We start from the raw sequence: 21149 nt of genomic DNA, 5'->3' as shown, positions 1-21149 counted from the left end.
TTGTTAAGAACACATGCTTTGTCCCTAAACAGGTGTGGGCTCTGCCACTGACTTGCTAGGTGATGCTGGACAGGTTTCTTAATCTTTTTAAGAACTTATTCACCAATTAAAATAGGTGTATGATCTTCCAAATAAAAGAAAAAGAGAAAAATGGGAATATGAATGGTATTGATGTCACATGGTGGCTGAGATAATGAAATGAAATAATGCACTTAGGATATTAAGTGAAGTAAGTCAGACAGAGAAAGACAAATATATGGTATCACTTCTATGTGGAATGTAAAAAAATAATATCAATAGAAATGAACTTAAGAAACACAAATAGACTCACAGACATAGAAAACAAAGTGATGGTTAGCAAAGGAAAAGGTGGGAAAGGGATAAATCAGGAGATGGGATTAACATATACACAGTACTGTATATAAAATAGATTACCAACATGAGCCTACTGCATAGCACAAGGAACTATATTCAGTATCTCGTAATAAGCTATAATGGAAAAGAATCTGAAAAAGGATGTATTACACATGCACACACATACTCATGCATAACTGAATCACTTTGCTGAATACTTGAAACTATCACAACACTGTAATGGTAAATCAATTATATTTCAATATTTTTTAAAAATGGAAAATCTGAGGCTAGCTTGGCAAACTTGAAGCATTCAATGAGTGACAGCTAAAGACCAGGAACTGTGGGATAAATCCCCTACCAATGAAAGAAACTATTCCAAGGACGCATCTTTCTGCGTTTTCATAAATGTTCTAACACACAGAAAGACAAAACGCAGCAACAGTGGGGCTGTGCTTCTCGGGGAGGATCCCCTACTTTATACATTACATGGGGAGGTCAAGACTGCATTCTTCACCTTCAGGTGAGCTCAAGCCTGGCAGGGAAGGGATCTTCCCTCCCCAGCAACAATGTGGGTCATCTGACCAGGTCCACAGAAGGCCCAGGAAACCAAGACACACTGCATATTTCCCAGTGATCAGGCCCCAAGAATCCTGTCCTCTCTTCTAGAAAGCCCTGGTCAGGCTTGGACCCAAACCCTTATCATCATTTCTTCGGCCCATTTCCAACATGCTTAACTCAGCTGAGAACTGAGTGGTTCTCAAAAGTTCATCTGGGCCAAGAAATAACACCCTTGACAATCTTTTGACCAAATGATCATCACCCTACAGAACCCAGCAGAGTTGCATTCTAATGAGAATAACATTCTCATCTATTTCTCCGAAAGGGCTTTTACCTACTTTCTGTAAATTTACCATGTCAGAAATATTTATCCTCAACTTTAGTTTTAGTTTTTTTCCTTATGCATTGTCGGCTGAGAACTCGCATCCTTTAAATAAAGGATTTGGTTACTTTGCATGGAAAGGCCTTTGCTCTGTCAAATCTCACTCCTGATTGCCTCTTACGCCGATCATATAAAGCAGTTTCAGTAAATGAACCCATCCCATGGTTTGGCATCTATAACGGATTTCTAGGGATCCATTGACCAATTGCATTAAGTGCATTTTCTCTAAGCTTCTTTCACCTGTTGGAATCTTACTTCATCTAAGTTTTGTATTAATATGTAGCTTTTCTCAATAATCACTGTGTTAAAACCCAAATTTCTTTTCCTTTCACTTTATCTTTCCCACAGAGGATGAAAAGAAACAAAAATCTTTGTGTCATTTGATCAAGGAAGGCTGACTTCGTTTATTAGTAGAATTAATAGACTCCAGACAACTGCGTCGTCATCCACCAGTTCCTTTAACAACAGGGAAGCATGGATCAGTACAAGGATTGGGAATGAGGGGATTCCATGTGTCGGCCTTTGGACCTTCCTTAAAAAAGTACATTACCACAGATAACTTTGCAAAGGCATTCACAACAATGACATTTCCTTACCCGGCAGTCTCTCTGAAGTGTCTTCATGAGCGCATTGTATGTTTCTGTATCAAAATACAATCCTTCATGCATGTCCTGCAGGAAATCTAAGTCCTTAAACGTGGGGCTAGATTTCTCTCTCTCTTTTCGGGATGCTCTTCGCTTATAGGTTGAGCCTTTCAAGTCATACGTGAAGTGCATTCTCATGGAGCGTGGTAAAACGTTGTTCATCACCACAATCCTGATGTTAATGCCCCCTGACTGCATGCAATACAGTCCATAAAATTTTGGCAAAAGAGTTCTTGGATTCTGGTTTAAATTCTAAAAAGAGAAAAAGAAAAAAATGTTTACAGTGTACTTTTACAAAGCAACACTCCGCTGTGATGCATTTTCATGTAAAATGATAATTAAAAATGGAATGTGATTACTCTTGTTAACAGTCATTGTTAAAAGTTTGCTGTTCCGAATCTAGTTTCTAAGTCAGCTTATGGGAACTGCAACTTTATCATTCTGAACTCAGGGTGTTAAAAGTGGCTGAACTGAAAATGGACAGAATTTCCTTCTTTAATTAGTTACAACTAAAAACAGGCAGAGATGTAATTAGTGCCATGTGTGATTATTCTCTAAGGTAGCTCAAGAGAAAATTAGGTGCTGGGGTACAAGGGTGGACATTTAAAATCCTAATAGCTCCTGAGAAACTGTCTTCCAAAATGACCAGACCAGTTCACAACCACACTTTATAAGGTTACATATATCCCACCACTCTTTACCAATGCTGAATACTATCCTACTTTACAATCTCTGGAAGCAAGCTTGGTGAAAAATGAAACGTGTTTTCAAGTTAATTTAAATGTGAATACCACAGAGAACCAGAGAAATTTAATATTCTTATGTATTTTTAGCCACCTCTTAAAGATAATTTTGTGTTACTCTCCTTTGTTCCTTTTTCCTTAGGTTTTTGTCATTGTTGGAGTTCTTGATATATTCTGGATATTTATTACTTTCCTCTTCTACTTGGGGTAAATATTTTCTTCCACTATGTTGTCTTTTTTGTTACAAAAATAGACAATCTAACTTTGTTTTTTGGCTGCCTCACAGGGCATGCAGAATTTCCCCAACCAGGGATGGGACCCATGCCCCGCTTCATTGGAAACACAAAGTCTTAACCATCAGACCACTAGGCTATAAAAATAAGGAGTATGTGTCTGTTTTTGTTTCACTTTAAAAGTATGGGAAAACTAAAAAATAGTTTTTGCGGTTGTTGCTTAGCCATTAAGTCACGTCCAACTGCTTTGAGACTCCATGGACTATAGCCCACCAGGCTCCTCTGTCCATGGGGTTTTCCAGGCAAGAATACTGGGGTGGGTTGACATTTCCTTCTCCAGAGGATCTTTCCAACCCAGGGATCAAACCCATGTCTCTTGCATAGGCGGGCAGATTGTTTACCACAGAGCCAAAAGGGAAGCACCAAAAATAGTTTACTAAAAGGCATTTACATAATGAAAAATTTCTCTTCTATCCTTAATCCTTCCCCCATTTCCCAGCTTTTGCGGAAACCGTTTCCTCTTTCTTTCTATCATTCTGGAAATATTCTATGTGCTTATGTTAATTTTATATCTGGCATTATTTTTGGTTATAGATGTTTTGCCTTTTCATGTAGTTATATTTATGAACTTGTTTCTCATGCTTTTTTTGGTTTCTTATTTAGCAAGGCTTTTTATACCCCAAGGTTATAAATTTCTTCCTTCTTCTTACAAATTTTTAATAGTTTTGGTGATTACATTTGGCTTTTACTTCATATGGGATTAATTTTTTTCTTTCAGTTTTACTGAGATATAATTGACATACAGCACTGGGTAAGTGTACATACAGCACTGATCTTCTGACTTATATACATCATGAAATGAGTATCACAGTAAGTTTAGAAGAGAGTTCTTAGGATTACTCTCTTAACAACTTTCATGTGTAACAGCAGTCCCCAATCTTTCTGGCACCAGGGACCGGTTTCATGGAAGACAATTTTTCCATGCATGGACCCAGGAGTTTTGGAGGAGATGGTTTTAGATGACTCAAGTACATTACATTTATTGTTTTAATGATAATCTGTATTTACAGCTGCTCCCCAGGGCTAGCATCACTGCCTCAGCTCTACCTCATATCATCAGGCATTGATTCATATTAGGAGTGCACAACCTAGATCCTGTGCATTCGCAGTTCACAGTAGGGTTTGCACTCCTATGAGAATCTAAGTCCACCACTGATCCGACAGGTGGCAGAGCACAGGCCGTAATGTGAGTAACACAGAGTGACCGTAAATACAGAGGAAGCTTCACTTGCTCCCCTCCTGCTGTGCGGCCTGGTTCCTAACAGTACCAGTCTGCAGCCTAGAGTTTGGGGACCCGTGATATATAACATGCAGCAGTATTCATTATCTTTATCATGTTTACATTAGCATCCCTAGTAGTTATTTATCTTGTAGCTAGAAGCTTGTACCTTTACACCACCTTCCTCTAACTACCCCTTCCCCCCACCTCCCACCTCTGGTAACCACAAATCTGATCTCCTTTTCTATGTGCTTGTTTTTGAAGTAAAATTGACCTACATAATTATGCCAGTTCCTGTTATACAACATAGTGATTAGATATTTCTATACATTTCAAACTGATCACCACAGTAAGTCTAGTTAAAATCTATCACAACACAAAGATATTGCATACGGTCCCCACACCGTCCATTGCATAGCCATGACTCATTTATTTTGCAACTGGAAGTCTGTACCTCTTAATCTCCCTCACCTGTTTCTCTCCTCCCCTGACCCTTCTTCCCTCTGACAACCGCCTCTTTGTTCTCTGTGTCTATGATGCTGTTTCTGTTTTATGTTTGATCATTTATTTTTTTAGATTCCACATATAAGTAAAACAATACTGTATTTGTCTCTCTCTGTATGGCTTATTTCCCTCAGCATGATACCCTCTAGGTCTATCTGTGTTGTCACAAATGGCAAGATTTCATTCTTTTTTTCTGGTTGAGTAATATTTCATTACATATGTATATCATGATATCTTGTTTTTCCATTTATTTAATGATGGGCACTTGAGTTGCTTCCATATCTTGGCTTTTGTAAAATAATGGTGCAGTGAATATAGGGGTGCATATGTCTTTTCAAATCAGTGTTTTTGTTTTCTTTGAATAAATGCCAGGAGTGGTATTTCTGGATCATATAGTAGTTCTGTTTTTAATTTTTTTTGAGGAATCTCCACACTGTTTTCCATAGTAAAGTAGTTTACATTCCCATCAATGGGCATGAGGGTTGCCTTTTCTCTACATCCTTGCCAACACTTTCTACTTGTTGTCTTTTTGATAATACCTACTCTGACAGATGTGAGGTGACATCTCACTGTGGCTTTGATCTGCATCTCTCTGATGATTAGTTATATTAAGCATCTTTTCCTGTGCCATCTGTTTATCTTCTTTGGGAAAATATCTAGTCAGATAGTGTGCCAAATTTATTTTCATTTTTTTTGTTGAAGTATATTTGATTTATAATGTGTTAGCTTCTGGTGTGCAGCAGAGAGATTCAGCTATTTATATATATACACACACACACATATACATATATATAACTTTATACATACATAAGTAACTTTTCCAGATTCTTTTCCATTACATATTTTTAGAAGATACTGAATATAGTTTCCTGTGCTATACAGTAGACCCTGTTGTTAATCTATTTTATATAAACTAGTATATCTGTAATCCCAAATTCCTAATTTACCTCTCCACCCCTTTCCCTTTTGGTAAGTGTAAGTCTGTTTTCTATGTCTGTGAGACTCTTTCTGTCTTGAAATTAAGTTCATTTGCACTGTTTTTTGGTTCCGCATGTAAGTGATACCACACATTTCTTTACCTGACTTAATTTCCTTTAGTAAGAGAATCTCTAGGTCCATCCATGTTGCTGCAATTGGCATTAATTTTTATGGCTGATTAATATTCCATTATTTATATAGGTACCATATCTTCTTTATCCAATCACCTGTTGAGGGACACTAAGGTTGCTTCCATGTCTTGGTTATTGTAAACAGTGCTATGAACACTGGGATGCATCTTTTCAAATTAGAGTTTCTCCATCTATATGCCCAAGAGTGGGATTGCAAAATCATACAGTAGATATATTTTTAGTTTTTCAAGGAATTTCCATAATGTTCTCCACAGGGACTATACCAATTCACATTCCCACCAATAGTGTAGGAGGGCTTCTTTTTCTAAACATCCTGTCCAGCACTTATTATTTATAGACTTTTTAAAGATGACCATTCTGACTGGTGTGAGGTGATAGCTCATTGGAGTTTTGATCTGTATTTCTCTAGTTTGATTTGCATCTTTTCATGTGCCTGTTTCTGACATTTTTAAAAGATATTTTAAGTGGGTTGTTTATTATTTACTTTTCATGTAGAGTTTTATGAGTTTCCTGTATGTTTTTTATATTAACCCCTTATCATGTATATCATTTATGAATATCTTTTCCCATATAGTAGGTGATCTTTTCATTTCATTGATAGTTTCCTTTATTGTGCAAAAGTGTTTTAGTCTGATGCAGTCGCATTTATTTATTTTTTGCTTTTGTTTCCCTTGTCTGGAAGTAACTGTGTGTGAAAGATCTGAAATACGGGATTTTTTTTTCAAATGGATAACCATTTATTGAACGGTCTGTCCTTTCTCAATTGAATTTAAGTCCCTCCTATATCATGCAATAAGTTGTCAAATACACATGGGTCTATTTCTGGACACTTTATTTTAATCCATTGATCTTTTTGTCTAGATCTGTACAAATGCCATCACTTTAATACTAATATAGATTTACACATTACTGGTGTATGTTATGGCAGGCCTAACATTTTCTCCTTTGCCAAAATGTTTTGTCCATTTCTACAGGCTTGCTTTCCCGTTTGTTTTTTAAACTACTCTTAACATAATATTTGTTTTCACTTTCTTTTTTTTGTTTGTTTTATTGTCACTTTCAAATGAACCAGCTCTGTCAAATTCAGGGGAAAAAATCCTATTAGAATTTTTTATTGGAATTAGACTGGATTTATAAAATGATGTGGGCAATTAAAATCATTACAATTCTGAGTTCAGGAATGATGCACATTTCTTTATTATTTCAGAACTTTGTTTATGTCCTTCAAAAACATTTTGTAGTTTCCTTCATATTGGTCTTGCTCATTTTTGTTTATAGACATAAGCATTTGAGTTCTTATTCAATAAAATTTTATGACTTCTTTTTGGATTATTGTTCATATGCTATACTTACTATAAGCTGTTTTTCCAATCAGAATTATAGTATGTCTTCATTTATTTATATCTTTAATAATAATCATCATAAATTATTGTCATCATGAATGGAATTCTTTTTTCCCTCTTATACCCTCCAACTTTATATGATCTACATAATGGAATATGATGGATTTTGTTTATCAAATATCCTGCAAATCTACCTGATTTTCATTACCTCTAGAAACTATTGGTTTATTTTCTTGAAGTTCTGCTCATTTTCAATTGCATCATCTATACAGAACAGTGTTTATACTCTTCTTCTATTTTTTTTATACTCAAAAAGTTCTGCTGAAAATTCTAGCAAATACGTTAGAAAAGATCATTGATGGAAAGTATCCTTATCTTTTTCTATTACCTTCAGTGAAAGAGCTTTTGTTCTTCTCCATGAAACATTATGTGAACTCTGGGAGATTAATAAAAGTTGGTTTTTATGCCTATTGGTTTATGTGCCTATTATGTAAAATTTTCCAATTTTAAGAATTCTCCCTGATATCTAGATGGATAACCACGTATTAGCTTACATTTTTTCTTGCTAATAAGATGAATTATATTATTTGTTATACTAGCTTACATGGTTGGGATAAAATTACTTGGTTAGGCTAAATTTTAAAATTTTACTCTATTTAATGACCACATATGGTTAATGGCTATCATATTTGTCAGTGCAGTTCTACAATAAGAGACTAGTCTACCTAAGCTTAGAAATAGAGAAGTTTAAGATTTACTCACTTAGAAGATTAACAAAGAGTGCTATGTGAGTTTGACTGAAATTTTAAATTATTTAAAAATGTGTATATGACTAGGATACATTTGAAAGGATATACACCAAATACTAGCAATGTGTATCTCTGAGAAAATAAATACAATTGGTTGCATTTTTTCCTTTTCTGTATTTTCTATTTTCCCTAATATAAAGTAGATAATTTGTGCTAAAAAAAATTTTCCAGTTTTGTTCAGGATCAAAATCTTTTAAAATCTGTGTATGCTGCCCACTAAGATTTTTGTTTAGATTTTCAATTCTTATATTTATACATGAGACTAATTTATAGCAGTTACTGTTATCTTGAGCAGATTTGGGAATTAAAAAATATTTTTACACACTAATGAGCTGTATGGTATATCTCATCAATTTTGTTTTGAAACAAAGATGACAGTTATCACCTCTCATAGCAAATGAATAGCAGAACTGTGGCTTTTGAAATCCTGCTGCCATTCCAATCACAGAAAATTAATAATTGCCATGAAAGTACAAAGAAATCAGAGGTATGAAAACAACAAAACTACTGAGGAAAATGTTTATTTTTAAAAATCTGGTCTAAATGTTTAGCAAATCCAAATCCTGGGCTAGGTTATAGTTTCTTTGTCTCTAAAACATTACATGGAAGGTGATTTTCATGTTGTATTTAACCTATGACATCCTAAATTCTGAAGTGTGATGGCTAAAAGTGGCTAATACTGAATGTGGCCCCTACAAGGTGCAGGGGTTAAAGATCACTCTCTGGACTCCTACTGCTTGTGTTCAAGCCCCGGATCTACAGCCCATTAGCTAAATAACCCTTGGCAACCGATTCCGTTTATCTTTGTCTCAATTACCTCATCAGTTTTACAGCTTAGTCCTCAATGAATGTTAACTACTCATATTACTACTATGTACAAAGAGCTCTCCAATGCATTGCTTCCTTTATCCTGCATCCTGGATCCTGTCTTTATTACAACCACCATGGAAGACAGGTGTCTCCCAGCCTTCAAAGACTGAGGCTCAGGGCTTACCTCATTTACTCCTGGTCACACAAGTTAGTTGATGGGCGAGTGGGATATGAGCCCAGGACTAAGTTAGCCAATAACTATGCTCTACTACATACATAGTTCTACTTAATTTTCAAAATCTATTCATTCGATTTCATAGTATACTCTAAATGCAAAATAAACCTCACCGAAGAGAAAGAAACATGCCAGAGTCACTGAAAAAAAACAAAGCATTAAAAACAACTATGGAGGAAAGTAATTAAATCTTAAGTAGAAGAGTTAATTATGTGCACTTACCATGTAATAGCCTGGCAGTAGCTTCTGAAGGAACTCTGCTTCTTTATGCTGAACTGTTTTGATGATAAATTCATCATCACTGGTCACAAAAAACAAGGATCCACTGGCTCCAGGGTTAGACAGCTCTATTAGAGGTTCACTGCATATGGAATACTACAAGAGCAAATACATAAGCAGTAAAAGTACATTAGTGTGTATGAGGCATCCAATGAAGAAAATCACAGCATTACATGTCTTACTCATGTTAAAATAGGAAGCCCTCTCCAAGAGCTTTAAGAGGAGACTCTAGATATACTAAAAACTCTTACGAAAGTTCTAAAGATTTAGCTAATCCATTTACCTTAATAACTCTATGGTAGGAAACAATAAGTCTTCCTCCACCCCCAGTACCACAGAATCATGAATCACCATATTTGTTCAATGAGATAACTCGCAAGAGTGGTGTTGACCAAGGCCCTTTGTTTCTAGCAAGTGCCCACAAAATAAGAATGGAAGCCATGGTACCCACTGTGTATTCATCACTTACTTGACACCAACACATTTCTTGTCTCACTGTTTACTCTCCTAAGAGAGGTCATTCACTCAAGATTTCAACAAAGAGATGACTCTAACATCTGCATCTCCAGCCAAGATCTCCCTTGGGGGATCCAGACCTGTATGCCTAACTATGTAACAGACACTTCTACTTAGTTATACCACAAACACTTCATATGTAACAATTTCAAAAGCAAGTTCATCTCAGCCTGTGGCTAACCCATGTGGTGCCTTGGTAGTGATTAGAAAGAAGGAACTCTTTTTTTTTCCCCTGGTATATGCAGCTCTGAGCCATAAACAGGTTGGTGAACAGATGAAGACATAGATTCCAGTCTTCACTCCTTCACCTTAGCCAGGTATTCCTGGGCGGTGCGCACCCTGTACAACTATACATGCTGACTAGATCATCTGTTGCTCCCCCATTCTCCATCGTCTCTCTTTCTCCCTATCTTATGAAAAGGAAGCATCATTCACTCTCCCTCTTATAGAAAGGAAGCATCATTCCCTCTGTTCTCCAAACCAGAAACTGGGACATCATCCTTGATGTTTCACATTTGTTCATCTTCCATATCCAGACTACTGCTAATATCTGCCCCATTCATGACATCTCTTTTTCAAATTCCTGAAGTTCAATGGTTTCATTATTTCAGCCTTGATTATATGCAAGCTCCACCTGTTCTCAGCTATCCACTCTCGACTCCTCCTGAGCATCCTCAACCAGGAAACCAGAAATCTTTCCAAACTGCATAGGCGTCCATGCCTTCAAACCTTTCTATGGGTTCCACTGTTAATAGAGACAATTACATCCAAGTTTCTTAGCAGAGCATTCAAGTCCGTGGATGACAAAGCTCTGCTCTTCAGCCTTCTCTCTCGTCCCTTTCCTCCTTAAATTCTACCTCTAACTCCAGAGAACCTTCTCGTTTTCTCAAGTGAGCCACACACTCTTGACTATTGATTGCATTTTCTTCTAACAGAAACCACCTCCATGCTACCTTCATCTGACTGAATACCACCAAATAAAACTTCCTTTTTAAAAAAACCCTTATTTTCTTGACAACAGACACAGGACTACCATTATATGACAATAAATTAAACACTTGACATATGGGTTTATCATCTACTTGGCTTGCTGATTCTTCACGAAAACCCTTAGGAAAATTTGGTTAATATCACATATGATTCTAGTTCTATGCCAGAAATGCATTATCCATGTTCACTCAACATTTAAAAAGTACCTGCTGAGTGCAGACAGATGCACTGCCCCAGGCACTTAGGAAGCTTATACAGCAGTAGGAGGAAACAGCCAACAAAAAAGTAAATAACTTACACATCAGAATGTGGCTTAAGTGTTGTTGAGAGAAAGGACATAGGGAAAGGGGGGTGCAGGGAGTACCATCAACGATGAAGACAAGGTGGTCACTAAAAGCCTTATTGGGAAGGTGGCATTTGAGGAGAGGCCTGGGGATATCTGGAGAAGGGGTACTGAAGGCAGAAGGAAGGGCAAAGGCTAAGATCTTGAGGCCTGGAGTGTTCATGGCACAGCAAGGAGGCCACGGCTGAAGCGGAGGGAGCAGAGAGGACAGCTGAAGGGGAAGAAGCCAGAAGGGTCTGGTGGGACAGACAAGTAGGGAGTCATAGGCTATATAAGGAATGTGGCCTTCTATTTAGGGGCGCTGAAAGCCACTGGAGGGTCTGGAGCAGAGGACCACTCACTCCATCTGCTGTGCTGAGAGGCCCCAGTCGGAGGACAAAAGGAGGACACAGTGAGAGGCTGGTATAGTGACACTGGCCTTCAGTGTCTGCTGGACAGCACTTGCTCTGGAAAACTCTGCCTGGGTCCAGATCACCTGCTGCTCATCACAGTGGATGCTATTGTCACAGAGGACACCTTGTCAACGTGTTAGTTGCTCAGTCATGTCTGACTCTCTGCTACCCCATGAATTGCAGCCCACCAGACCCCTCTGCCAACGGAATTCTCCAGGCAATACTGGAGTGGGTTGCTATTCCCTTCTCCCAGGGATCGAACCCAGGTCTCTGGCATTGCAGGCAGATTCTTTACCATTTGAGTACCATAAAATACCTCAATTGCCTATTTACTTCCAAGTTCCCTCTAGACTGTAAAACTCTATGAGGGCAGAAACAATGACTCTCTTAAATTCTGATATGGTTCAGGACCTGTGCCTTGTACACAGAAGGGACTCAATAAATTTTTGTCAAATAAACAACTGAAATTTACCAACAAATGGAGGGCTGTCAGTCTCCCCAAGTAGTGCCCCAAACCAGCAGAACAGGCAATTTCAGGTTTATGAGTTTAGTGTTTATTAGTTAATAATCCCTATTATTGACTTATAGAAACATTGTGGGCAGAGAAAAAGGTAAGGAAGCTAATGTGTGAGATCAGACCAGCCCTGGTGAGATACAATAGCAGGGATTTAAGCAACTGTATTTTGAGGATGGAGGCATTTGAAATCACCAGGGCTGAACATCCTTCAAAGTGTTTTATCTGGGTTTGTGAATATGTAAGTCCATTTCACAGAAACATCTAAGAGGATATGAGGAAGAAGGGAATCGAGGGAGGAGAAGAAACAGAAACTGGGAGAAAAATGGTTAAAAGGCAGTGTCTAGATGTTACCTTTTAAATCATCCTGCTTTGGCAGCACTGTGGGTAAGGGAAACAAAATTCACCAGGAAAAGAAAGAAGCAAGAGTTCGCTGCCTTTCTTAACATCACTGGCAACTTTCATAACCTACTTTCTCATTTTTCTTCCAGCCTTGCTTCCTGAAGATCTCTTGCTAAGCAGCACTGCAACCTAAGCCCTTAAGAATGAGCTGAGGATAAGCAAGGAAAATAAAAAGTCATCAGCCTCCACACAGGATGCTGTAAAAGCCAAGAGGAAGCAGAGGGAACCTTCCCTGCTCATGGCAGAGTCCACGTGGAAGGAAAGGCCTGGGTTTGGAATCAAATGACAGTTTGTAAAATCATGACTCTGCCAGTGGCTAGTAATGTGACCTTGAGTAATTTAGCATCTTGGAGTCTTAGAAACCTCATCTCTAAAATAAAGCTGGTGATATATACTTGATAGCATCTCAGAGTTTTAAAAATAAATGGTTTTGAAATCCCTGGCAAAGAGTGACCATTTATGCACTGCTGTTGCCATTTTTCAGTACATGCTCAGCAGTGCCCTAGGATGTACTGAGAGTTTCAGCCTAACTCCCATGACAAGAAGGCTACTCAAAGGTACACTAAGATGATCTTGGTGAAGCAAGAAAAGAGATGGGTGGGGGTGATAAATTAGGAGTTTGGGATTAAGACATATTACTCTACATAAAATAGATAAACAACAAGGACCCACAGGGAACTCCACTCAATATCTTGTAATAATCTATAATGGAAAAGAATCTTAAAAAGAATGTACATGCATATATATATATCTATGTATCTGAATCACTTTGCAGTACACTTGAAACCAATACAACATTGCGAGTTAACTATACTTCAATTAAATAAATTAACATTTTTAAAAAGAAAAAGTGGGTGATTTGTGTAATCACGAATCTGAGACTCAGGAAAATAAAGGTGTAAACCCCATTCTCATAAAAAACGAAGGCAGATCCCAGACTCTCTAAAGGATTTTGATTCTTTGTTCCATGGGGTTTGGATTTCTGGCATAGAATCCTCTTGTGGGTAGGAGTAAATGTTGTGAAAGTACAAAAACAACAAAGAATGCAGAAATTAGGGGCTGCAAATAGAGAAATTAGGGGGTGATTCAGGAAGAGCTGTCTAGGGAAAACTGGATTCAGATGTGAACATCTGCTTCCAATTAAAGTCTCAGATTCTTCCAGAAGCAGTGACACAAACTGGAGACTCTTTCATTGGTTACTTAATTGCCAAATTCTCCTTTATTATGCAATTTACAGATGAATATGAATGGAGAAATCAATTGTTTTGACCTCTTTCAATAATCATTTTGGGGTCACTCCTAGCACAGTGTCAGTCTACAATAAGCTGGCATTAGGATGCAGAACCCCTTCTACCATTATCACCTCTGATTCTATGGCTTTTCACCTTGCAACTCTGTTACAGTGTTCTCTGCTAAGCTATCCTCTCCAAAATGTTGCCTTTTCAGAGCAAATAAAGAGGAGCTATGGGAACATTTTAATTAGCTGTGATCAACAAGCCCCTGTGTGCACCTTGATGCACCCTCCTGGCACCCTCACTGTGCAAGCTGTTGCAGTGTGCTCATTCCCTGCCTTCTATTTCCTGCAGGGCCTCCCTATGTACCCACTGGAAAGAATGCAAAGCACAGGCCAGCTGGGATCTGCCAAGGCAAATCAACGCTGTAAACTTGCACAGTGAGGTGGAGATCATTTTCCCTGCCATTTCTTCCCATCAATGGTGTTTAATTATTTACCCTGCACTCTTTCTTATGGGTGTCAATAAACCTAAATCACCCTGGACTTGGGAATACCCAGGCACCTGGAAAAGAAGGAAATGAACCAAAGGTTTGTTGCCTAAGCAGAAATGGGGGGGAAATGCTCTGGGGCCCCTTCCCCCGGGAGGTCTTATTTAGGAACAAATAAGGAAGAAGGAGCATTTGCATTGCTTTGTAATACACGCGGATGCACCGTCACCACGCTGTCTCACATCCAAATGTGCACGTTTCAACATGAATCTGTAATCAGCATGCACTTGGTGAATTTTAATAGTACTGAGAATGTAATCAGAGTAATTCAGGCTGAAATCCAGATGCAACAGTGTAAGACTAAGCAGAAATACACACATATCACAGGGATCTGATATCAAATCTATCTATAGTGACCAATCCCTACATCTTTGCCTTTCCCCTCCCATCTAGATCAGTATATCTTCACAAATTTGGCTTGATAGCCCGAGTTTGGTGGATGCCAGGATGTATTTGTGATGTATGCCTTATCCTTTCATTTGTTTTCCTTCACATGCTGTTTCAGGGGACATCTTATTTCATTCTTCTGTTTTTTGGGCTTAACCATTCCAAAATGTGCTTTGTTAAGTGTATTTGACCTCTTTGCCTCATTTTTCAGAATGGATAACCACAGTTCACAGTTTGATGGCTAGGGAGTGACCACCTCGAGACCATACCTTTTGGTGTTTTCTTTGGGAGGGTGCTGTGTAGTTTGTGGAATCTTAGTTCCCCAACCAAGGATTGAGCTGGGGCCCTTGGGAGTGAAAGTGTGGAGTCCAGGTAATTCCTGCCATCTAATGACAGGTCTAAGACTCAGGGGCTGGAAGCATGTGAGACTACTGTTCTGGCTTGGGCTGTGCCTCCACCCCTCAGCATGGGTAAGCTTGGGCACTTCCCTTCACCAGCCTCAGATTCCTCATTTACAATGAACAGTTGGGCCAAAAAGTCTCTGAGGTTCTACCTGACTCTCTGAAGCACAATGCCTCAGGCAAAAGACCCCTTCCTCATCTATCACACTCACATCACTGGGTAGGGTCCTCAGATACAGTGATTTGGAGGTGAGCCTTCAGAAGCTCCAAGACCAATAAGGGGAGCTGCCTCCATCCTGGGCTGTGTGAGGTCCTATCCACTGGGGACCAGGTAGCCATATAGTTAAAGGCCCATTGCCCTTGTTCTGTCTTCTGCAGTTCCTAGAGATGGGTCTAGTTACGGAACTGTGTGTACAATTAACAAGGGAGGTAGAAAATGCAATCAAACAAAAGTACACTTAACCTGCCCAGTCTTATCTTTCCCCCCCTCTAGCATTTTATCACGAAAAATTCCAAATATACATAAAAGTAGAGAACTATGTAATTAACATTCATGTGTCTATCTTCCGGTTTCAACAGCTGTCAACTCATAGTCTATCTTGTCTCTTTACATCCTCAATCATTCCCCTTCCTGCTTTCCTCAGATTCTTTTAAAGCAAATCACAGATATTAAATCATTTCTCTAATAAATATTTTACCGAGTGTTGCTCAGTCGTGTCCGACCCTTTGTGACGCCATGGACTATACAGTCCATCGAATTTTCCAGGCCAGAATACTAGAGTGGGTAGCCCTTCCCTTCTCCAGGGGATATTCTCAACCCAGGGATTGAACCCAGGTCTCCCACATTGCAGGCAGATTCTTTACCAGCTGAGCCACCAGGGGAGACCAAGAATACTGGAGTGGGTAGCCTCTCCCTTCTCCAGCGGATCTTCCTGACCCAGGAATTGAGCTGGGGTCTCCTGCATTGCAGGTGGATTCTTTACCAGCTAAGCTACTATTTGTCTCTAAAGGATGAGATTCCTCTTATAAAAGAGAACAACAATACCCTTATACCATCCCTTTACAAAAAATATCTTCCACATAATCAAACATCTAGTCAGTCTTTACATTTCACTAATTACCTAGAATTTAAAAAACAAAAACAAAAACTGGTTATTTGAATTATTTGGCCCTATCTTTCTAAGGTCTGAAACTGAAGCTGAAACTCCAATACTTTGAAACGCCAGTACTTTGGCCACCTGGTGTGAAGAACCAACTCATTTGAAAAGACCCTGATGCTGGGAAAGATCGAAGGAGGGAGGAGAAGGGGACAACAGAGGATGAGATGCTTGGATAGCACCACCGCCTCAATGGACATGAGTTTGAGTAAACTCTGGGAGTTGGTGATGGACAGGGAGGCCTGGCGTGCTGCAGTCCATGGGGTCACAAAGAGCTGGACACGAATGAGCAACTGAACTGATCTTTCTGATATTCTTGATCAAAACCTTCCCTTCCTGCTATACTGGGTCATTCAAAGTCCTATCTAATGCACTTGCATCTCTGGTCTCATAGTTCTAACACTGCTCCCCATCCTTACATGCCATTTCAGCATCTTTCCCTTTTTCCCCACCTACTCAAATTTAACTGTAATTTTTAGGTCACGTTTAAACCATGCCACACCCATAAGAAGCGTTCCTAATCATCAATCCAAGAGAGAGCGATTTCTCCCTCTGAAATCTTGGAGCGTTTATTGTTTCGCTTCCTCTTTTTATTTACTGCCTGGTAGAATGAGTGGTTTTCCCACATCAATCATCATCCCAATTGGATTCTAAGTTCTTTGAGTGTCATGACTTGTAATTTTTTTGAATCTCTCCATAATTATTAGCAAAGCATTTTAGTTACAGTTGCTGTTCAAGGTACCCAATAATCAATGAACAACCTTCTGCCAGGTATATGAAGGAGGACTTCTGTTTTGAGAAGCCATCAGCATAGCCTCCTGCTCCTTTGTAAAAATTCTGACCTCATTATGAAGGTAATTTTTCCAGCTTAAAGGCCCATTAGGAAACTGTATAAGCTGTGTGACTTGTTGCTTAGAAAAAGGCCTTCCCAAGGAAAGAAATCCTGTGAGGCAGACTGACTAATGGGCTTCCTAGTCTGCGGGTTGATGGCCATTGGCCCACTAAACAGAGACTTGTCAGGGTAGACAGCAATCTCATCACACTGATTGAATCTGTGTTATGAAATGCAAGTCTGTGGCATCACCTTGGTTGGCAGAAGCTCAAGGTAAATCAGAAAGTGAGAATCCATTAACTTACAACATACGGCAGAAGATGAGCTATCATCAATCTTGTTTTCAATAACACAGTATCAAGACCCCACTGGGTTCTCCAAACATGTTTCCTGAATAACAGTGACCTTCAGTTTAGTTCAGTTCAGTCGCTCAGTTGTGTCCGACCCTTTGCGACCCCGTGAACCGCAGCACACCAGGCCTCCCTGTCCATCACCAACTCCCAAATCCATGTCCATTGAGTTCAGGAGTCCACCCAAACCCATGTCCATCGAGTCGGTGATGCCATCCAACCATCTCATCTTCTGTCGTCCCCTTCTCCTCCTGCCCTCAATCTTTCCCAGCATCAGGGTCTTTTCCAGTGAGTCAGCTCTTTACATCAGGTGGCCAAAGTATTGGAGTTTCAGCTTCAGCATCAGTCCTTCCAATGAACACGCAGAACTGATCTCCTTCAGGATGGACTGGTTGGCTCTCCTTGAAGTCCAAGGGACTCTCAAGAACCTTCTCCAACACCACAGTTCAAAAACATCAATTCTTCGGCGCTCAGCTTTCTTCACAGTCCAACTCTCACATCCATACATGACCACTGGAAAAATCATAGCCTTGACTAGACGGACCTTTGTTGGCAAAGTAATGTCTCTGCTTTTTAATACACTGTCTAGGTTGGTCATAACTTTCCTTCCAAGGAATAAGTGTCTTTTAATTTCATGGCTGCAATCACCATCTGCAGTGATTTGGGAGCCTAGAAAAATAAAGTTAGCCACTGTTTCCACTGTTTCCTATCTATCTGACATGAAGTGATGGGACCGGATACCATGGTCTGTTTTCTGAATGTTGAGCTTTAAACCAACTTTTTCACTCTCCTCTTTCACTTTCATCAAGAGGCTCTTCAGTTCTTCTTCACTTTCTGCCATAAAGGTGGTGTCATCTGCATATCTGAGGTTATTGATATTTCTCCCGGCAATCTTGATTCCAGCTTGTGCTTCTTCCAGCCCAGCATTTCTCATGATGTACTCTGCATATAAGTTAAATAAGCAGGGTGACAATATACAGCCTTGACGTACTCCTTTTCCTATTTGGAACTAGTCTGTTGTTCCATGTCCAATTCTAACTGTTGATTCCTGACCTGCATACAGGTTTCTCAAGAGGCAGGTCAGGTGGTCTGGTATGCCCATATCTTTCAGAATTTTCCACAGTTTATTGTGATCCACACAGTCAAAGGCTTTGACATAGTCAATAAAGCAGAAATAGATGCTTTTCTGGAACTCTCTTGTTTTTTTGATGATCCAGCAGATGTTGGCAATTTGATCTCTGGTTCCTCTGCCTTTTCTAAAACCAGAGTGACCCTCAGTAACTGCCAAATGGCCAGAAACTAAAGGATCTTCCCTAATGTAAATCCTGCCCCACATCTTGCAAATGCCTGTGTTCATGTACTTGCGTGGTTAAGAGGGCAGGATTGACACTGCTCTAGAAGCACCTAATCTCTCCACCAACGGGGTGTGGAGAGGTAGATGTGTGGGGTGTGGGGAGGCAGAGAGCGGCACAGCCATCTGACAGATGTGAAGTGACAGCTCATGTGGTTTTGATTTGCATCTCTCTGTTGATTAGTGATACTAAGCATCTTTTCATGTACCTGTTGGCCATCTGTATGTTTTTTGGGGGGAAATGTCTATTCAGAGCCTCTGTTCATTTTTAAATCAGGTTGTTTATTTATTTTTGATGTTGTTTGTGGAAGTCACTCAGTTGTGTCTGACTCTTTGAGACCCCATGAACTATACAGCCTATGGAATTCTCCAGGCCAGAATACTAGAGTGTGTAGCCTTTCTCTTCTCCAGGGATCTTCCCAATCCAGGGATCGAACCCAGGTCTCCCACGCTGCAGGCTGATTCTTTACCAACTGAGCCACCAGGGAAGCCCGAGAAAACTGGAGTGGGTAGCCTATCCCTTCTACAGCAGATCTTCCCGACCCAGGAATTGAACTGGGGTCTCCTTCAGTACTAGTGGATTCTTTACGAGCTGAGCTACCAGGGAATCCCAAATGTGAGTAGTATGAGTGCACATTTAAGCCAGCAGGATGCTCACAGTACTACACAGTTCTACTCAGTTCTCATGCTCTGTGAAGACTTACTATTACTTCCTTGAGCAACCAGTATATTCTCTCATTCATCAAGCAGAAGTTTTCCCTAGGGCCCAACTAAGGGAGAGGATCATTCATAGGTTTTATCAGCTCAGAACAGAATCAGCTTTGAGTTTAATCATTTATACCATATTCAAATTATAAAACAGAGTTTAAATATTCCTTTAATAAGTAACACATGTTGCTATACTTCTTCTGCAAAGGATTATTCTCAGATCTGGCTCAAGTCTTACTAACAGCATTCAGAATGGAATGAACAATAAATATTTGATGGTATCCTTCCTAAAGCTTCTTGAAACCAATTTTCAAGAGCCCCAGGGTGTTAACAGTGATCAAATTATAAGATAAACCATTTTTCTCTTGAAACAGAAAGAGACTTCCTGGCTTCTTGAACAGGAATAAGGTAAAACTCTGAGGTCACATCAGACTTTCTCACAAAAAGCCTGCTCTGTTTGTACTGGCTGCATGCCAAAAGGCAGACAGGGAGAAAAGACAGACTTAAGGATAATACATGCCCTCGTACCAAATAAAAAATACCTTCAGAAAGAGTCCACACGAAGAGCTGTTTAGGACAAAACTATCCAGCTTCTCTAAAATCATATTCAAATTGTAGGTCAAGGTGAACATGGCCATGGGCCATGGCAGGTTTGAGATGAATAGTATCAATAAGGCAATTAAAATAGGAAGACTTTCAAAGAGAACCCAATCAGCAAAACTCACAGGAGTATTTATAGTTAATTATATCTGTTAGAAGAATTATCTGAAGTAGCAACTGAATTCCACTTATCTAAATATCAGTTAACATAGTAGATTCTATAGCTATCAGGTAAAACTTAGAGTCAAAACATATTTCCTGAAGCTAAATTTATAATCATTATAAAACTTGATCCTTTTGCTATGCTCCAGAGTTTTGTAAAGTAAGAGACGCAGGCCATTTGTTGCTGTTGCTATGAGACACTTGTTGCTATTGCTATGAGACAAATGTTGACATCACACATTTCTGGAGAAGGAAGGAAAATGATAAGTTCTTACCAAGTAATCATCAGGCTTGATACCAAAAAGTTCTCTGAAATATCGGAATGCTAGTGGAGCATATGTCTTAAATCTGAAGTCTGGGTAGTGATGTGCTGGGGTCAGATTGCTCCCTTCACTGCAATTAAAATGTTAAAAAAAAAAAAAAAAGAGAGAGAGAGAGAGATAAAGAACATCAGTAAGGACAATTTTGACTTCAAATTCCAGCTCTATTAGTCCTGTACCAATTTCCCGTCTAGTGAAACATCCCTTGATACTGAATCTCTCTAAGCTAGTGTCACAAAGGTCAATGGCCATTAGGGAAAAACAGCTGCTAATGTAGCAAGGGCCACTCCAAGCTTGCATCCCCTGCCAGTCACAATGTATCTTCAGCTTGAAAATTCTTCATCCCCCTGTGCCTCCTTTCTGGGAAAATGACTCAATTCTCTCCAATGAAACCACTGCTGTAATTCTTTAGGTATAAGATCCAGTGTTTTGTGCAATTTCAAAAATGCATTTTTTTGGCCATGAAATTTGAATATTGCATAAAAATTTTAAACTAGGAATAAGTAAAATAACTTAGAAAATGTCTCATCAACAGAAAGAACCAACACAGTGGAAATAGATGGGTGCTGAATCTAAACTCTTTCTTATACCCACAGTTACAGGGAAAAGACCTTAAATATTTAGGAATTTTAAAAC

The 21149-nt window shown here is 39.2% G+C and overlaps 1 protein-coding gene across 1 annotated transcript in view; it reads right to left on the bottom strand.

Moving 5' to 3' along the window:
* PIP5K1B (phosphatidylinositol-4-phosphate 5-kinase type 1 beta) overlaps positions 1 to 21149 on the bottom strand; it is a 338680-nt gene that overhangs the window by 133349 nt on the left and 184182 nt on the right. The window contains exons 5-7 of the mRNA XM_065908234.1: positions 20469 to 20586; positions 9250 to 9402; positions 1894 to 2193 (exon numbers count right to left, since the gene is read on the bottom strand). Coding sequence (XP_065764306.1) covers positions 1894 to 2193; positions 9250 to 9402; positions 20469 to 20586 — 571 coding nt within the window. The remainder of the gene's footprint in view (positions 1 to 1893; positions 2194 to 9249; positions 9403 to 20468; positions 20587 to 21149) is intronic.

This window comes from Muntiacus reevesi, chromosome 17 (genome assembly GCF_963930625.1).
Source record: "Muntiacus reevesi chromosome 17, mMunRee1.1, whole genome shotgun sequence".
In the NCBI taxonomy this organism is placed as follows: Eukaryota; Metazoa; Chordata; class Mammalia; order Artiodactyla; family Cervidae; genus Muntiacus; species Muntiacus reevesi.
The sequence above is the reverse complement of the archived record's forward strand: the minus strand, read 5'-3'. Positions and strand labels throughout refer to the sequence as shown.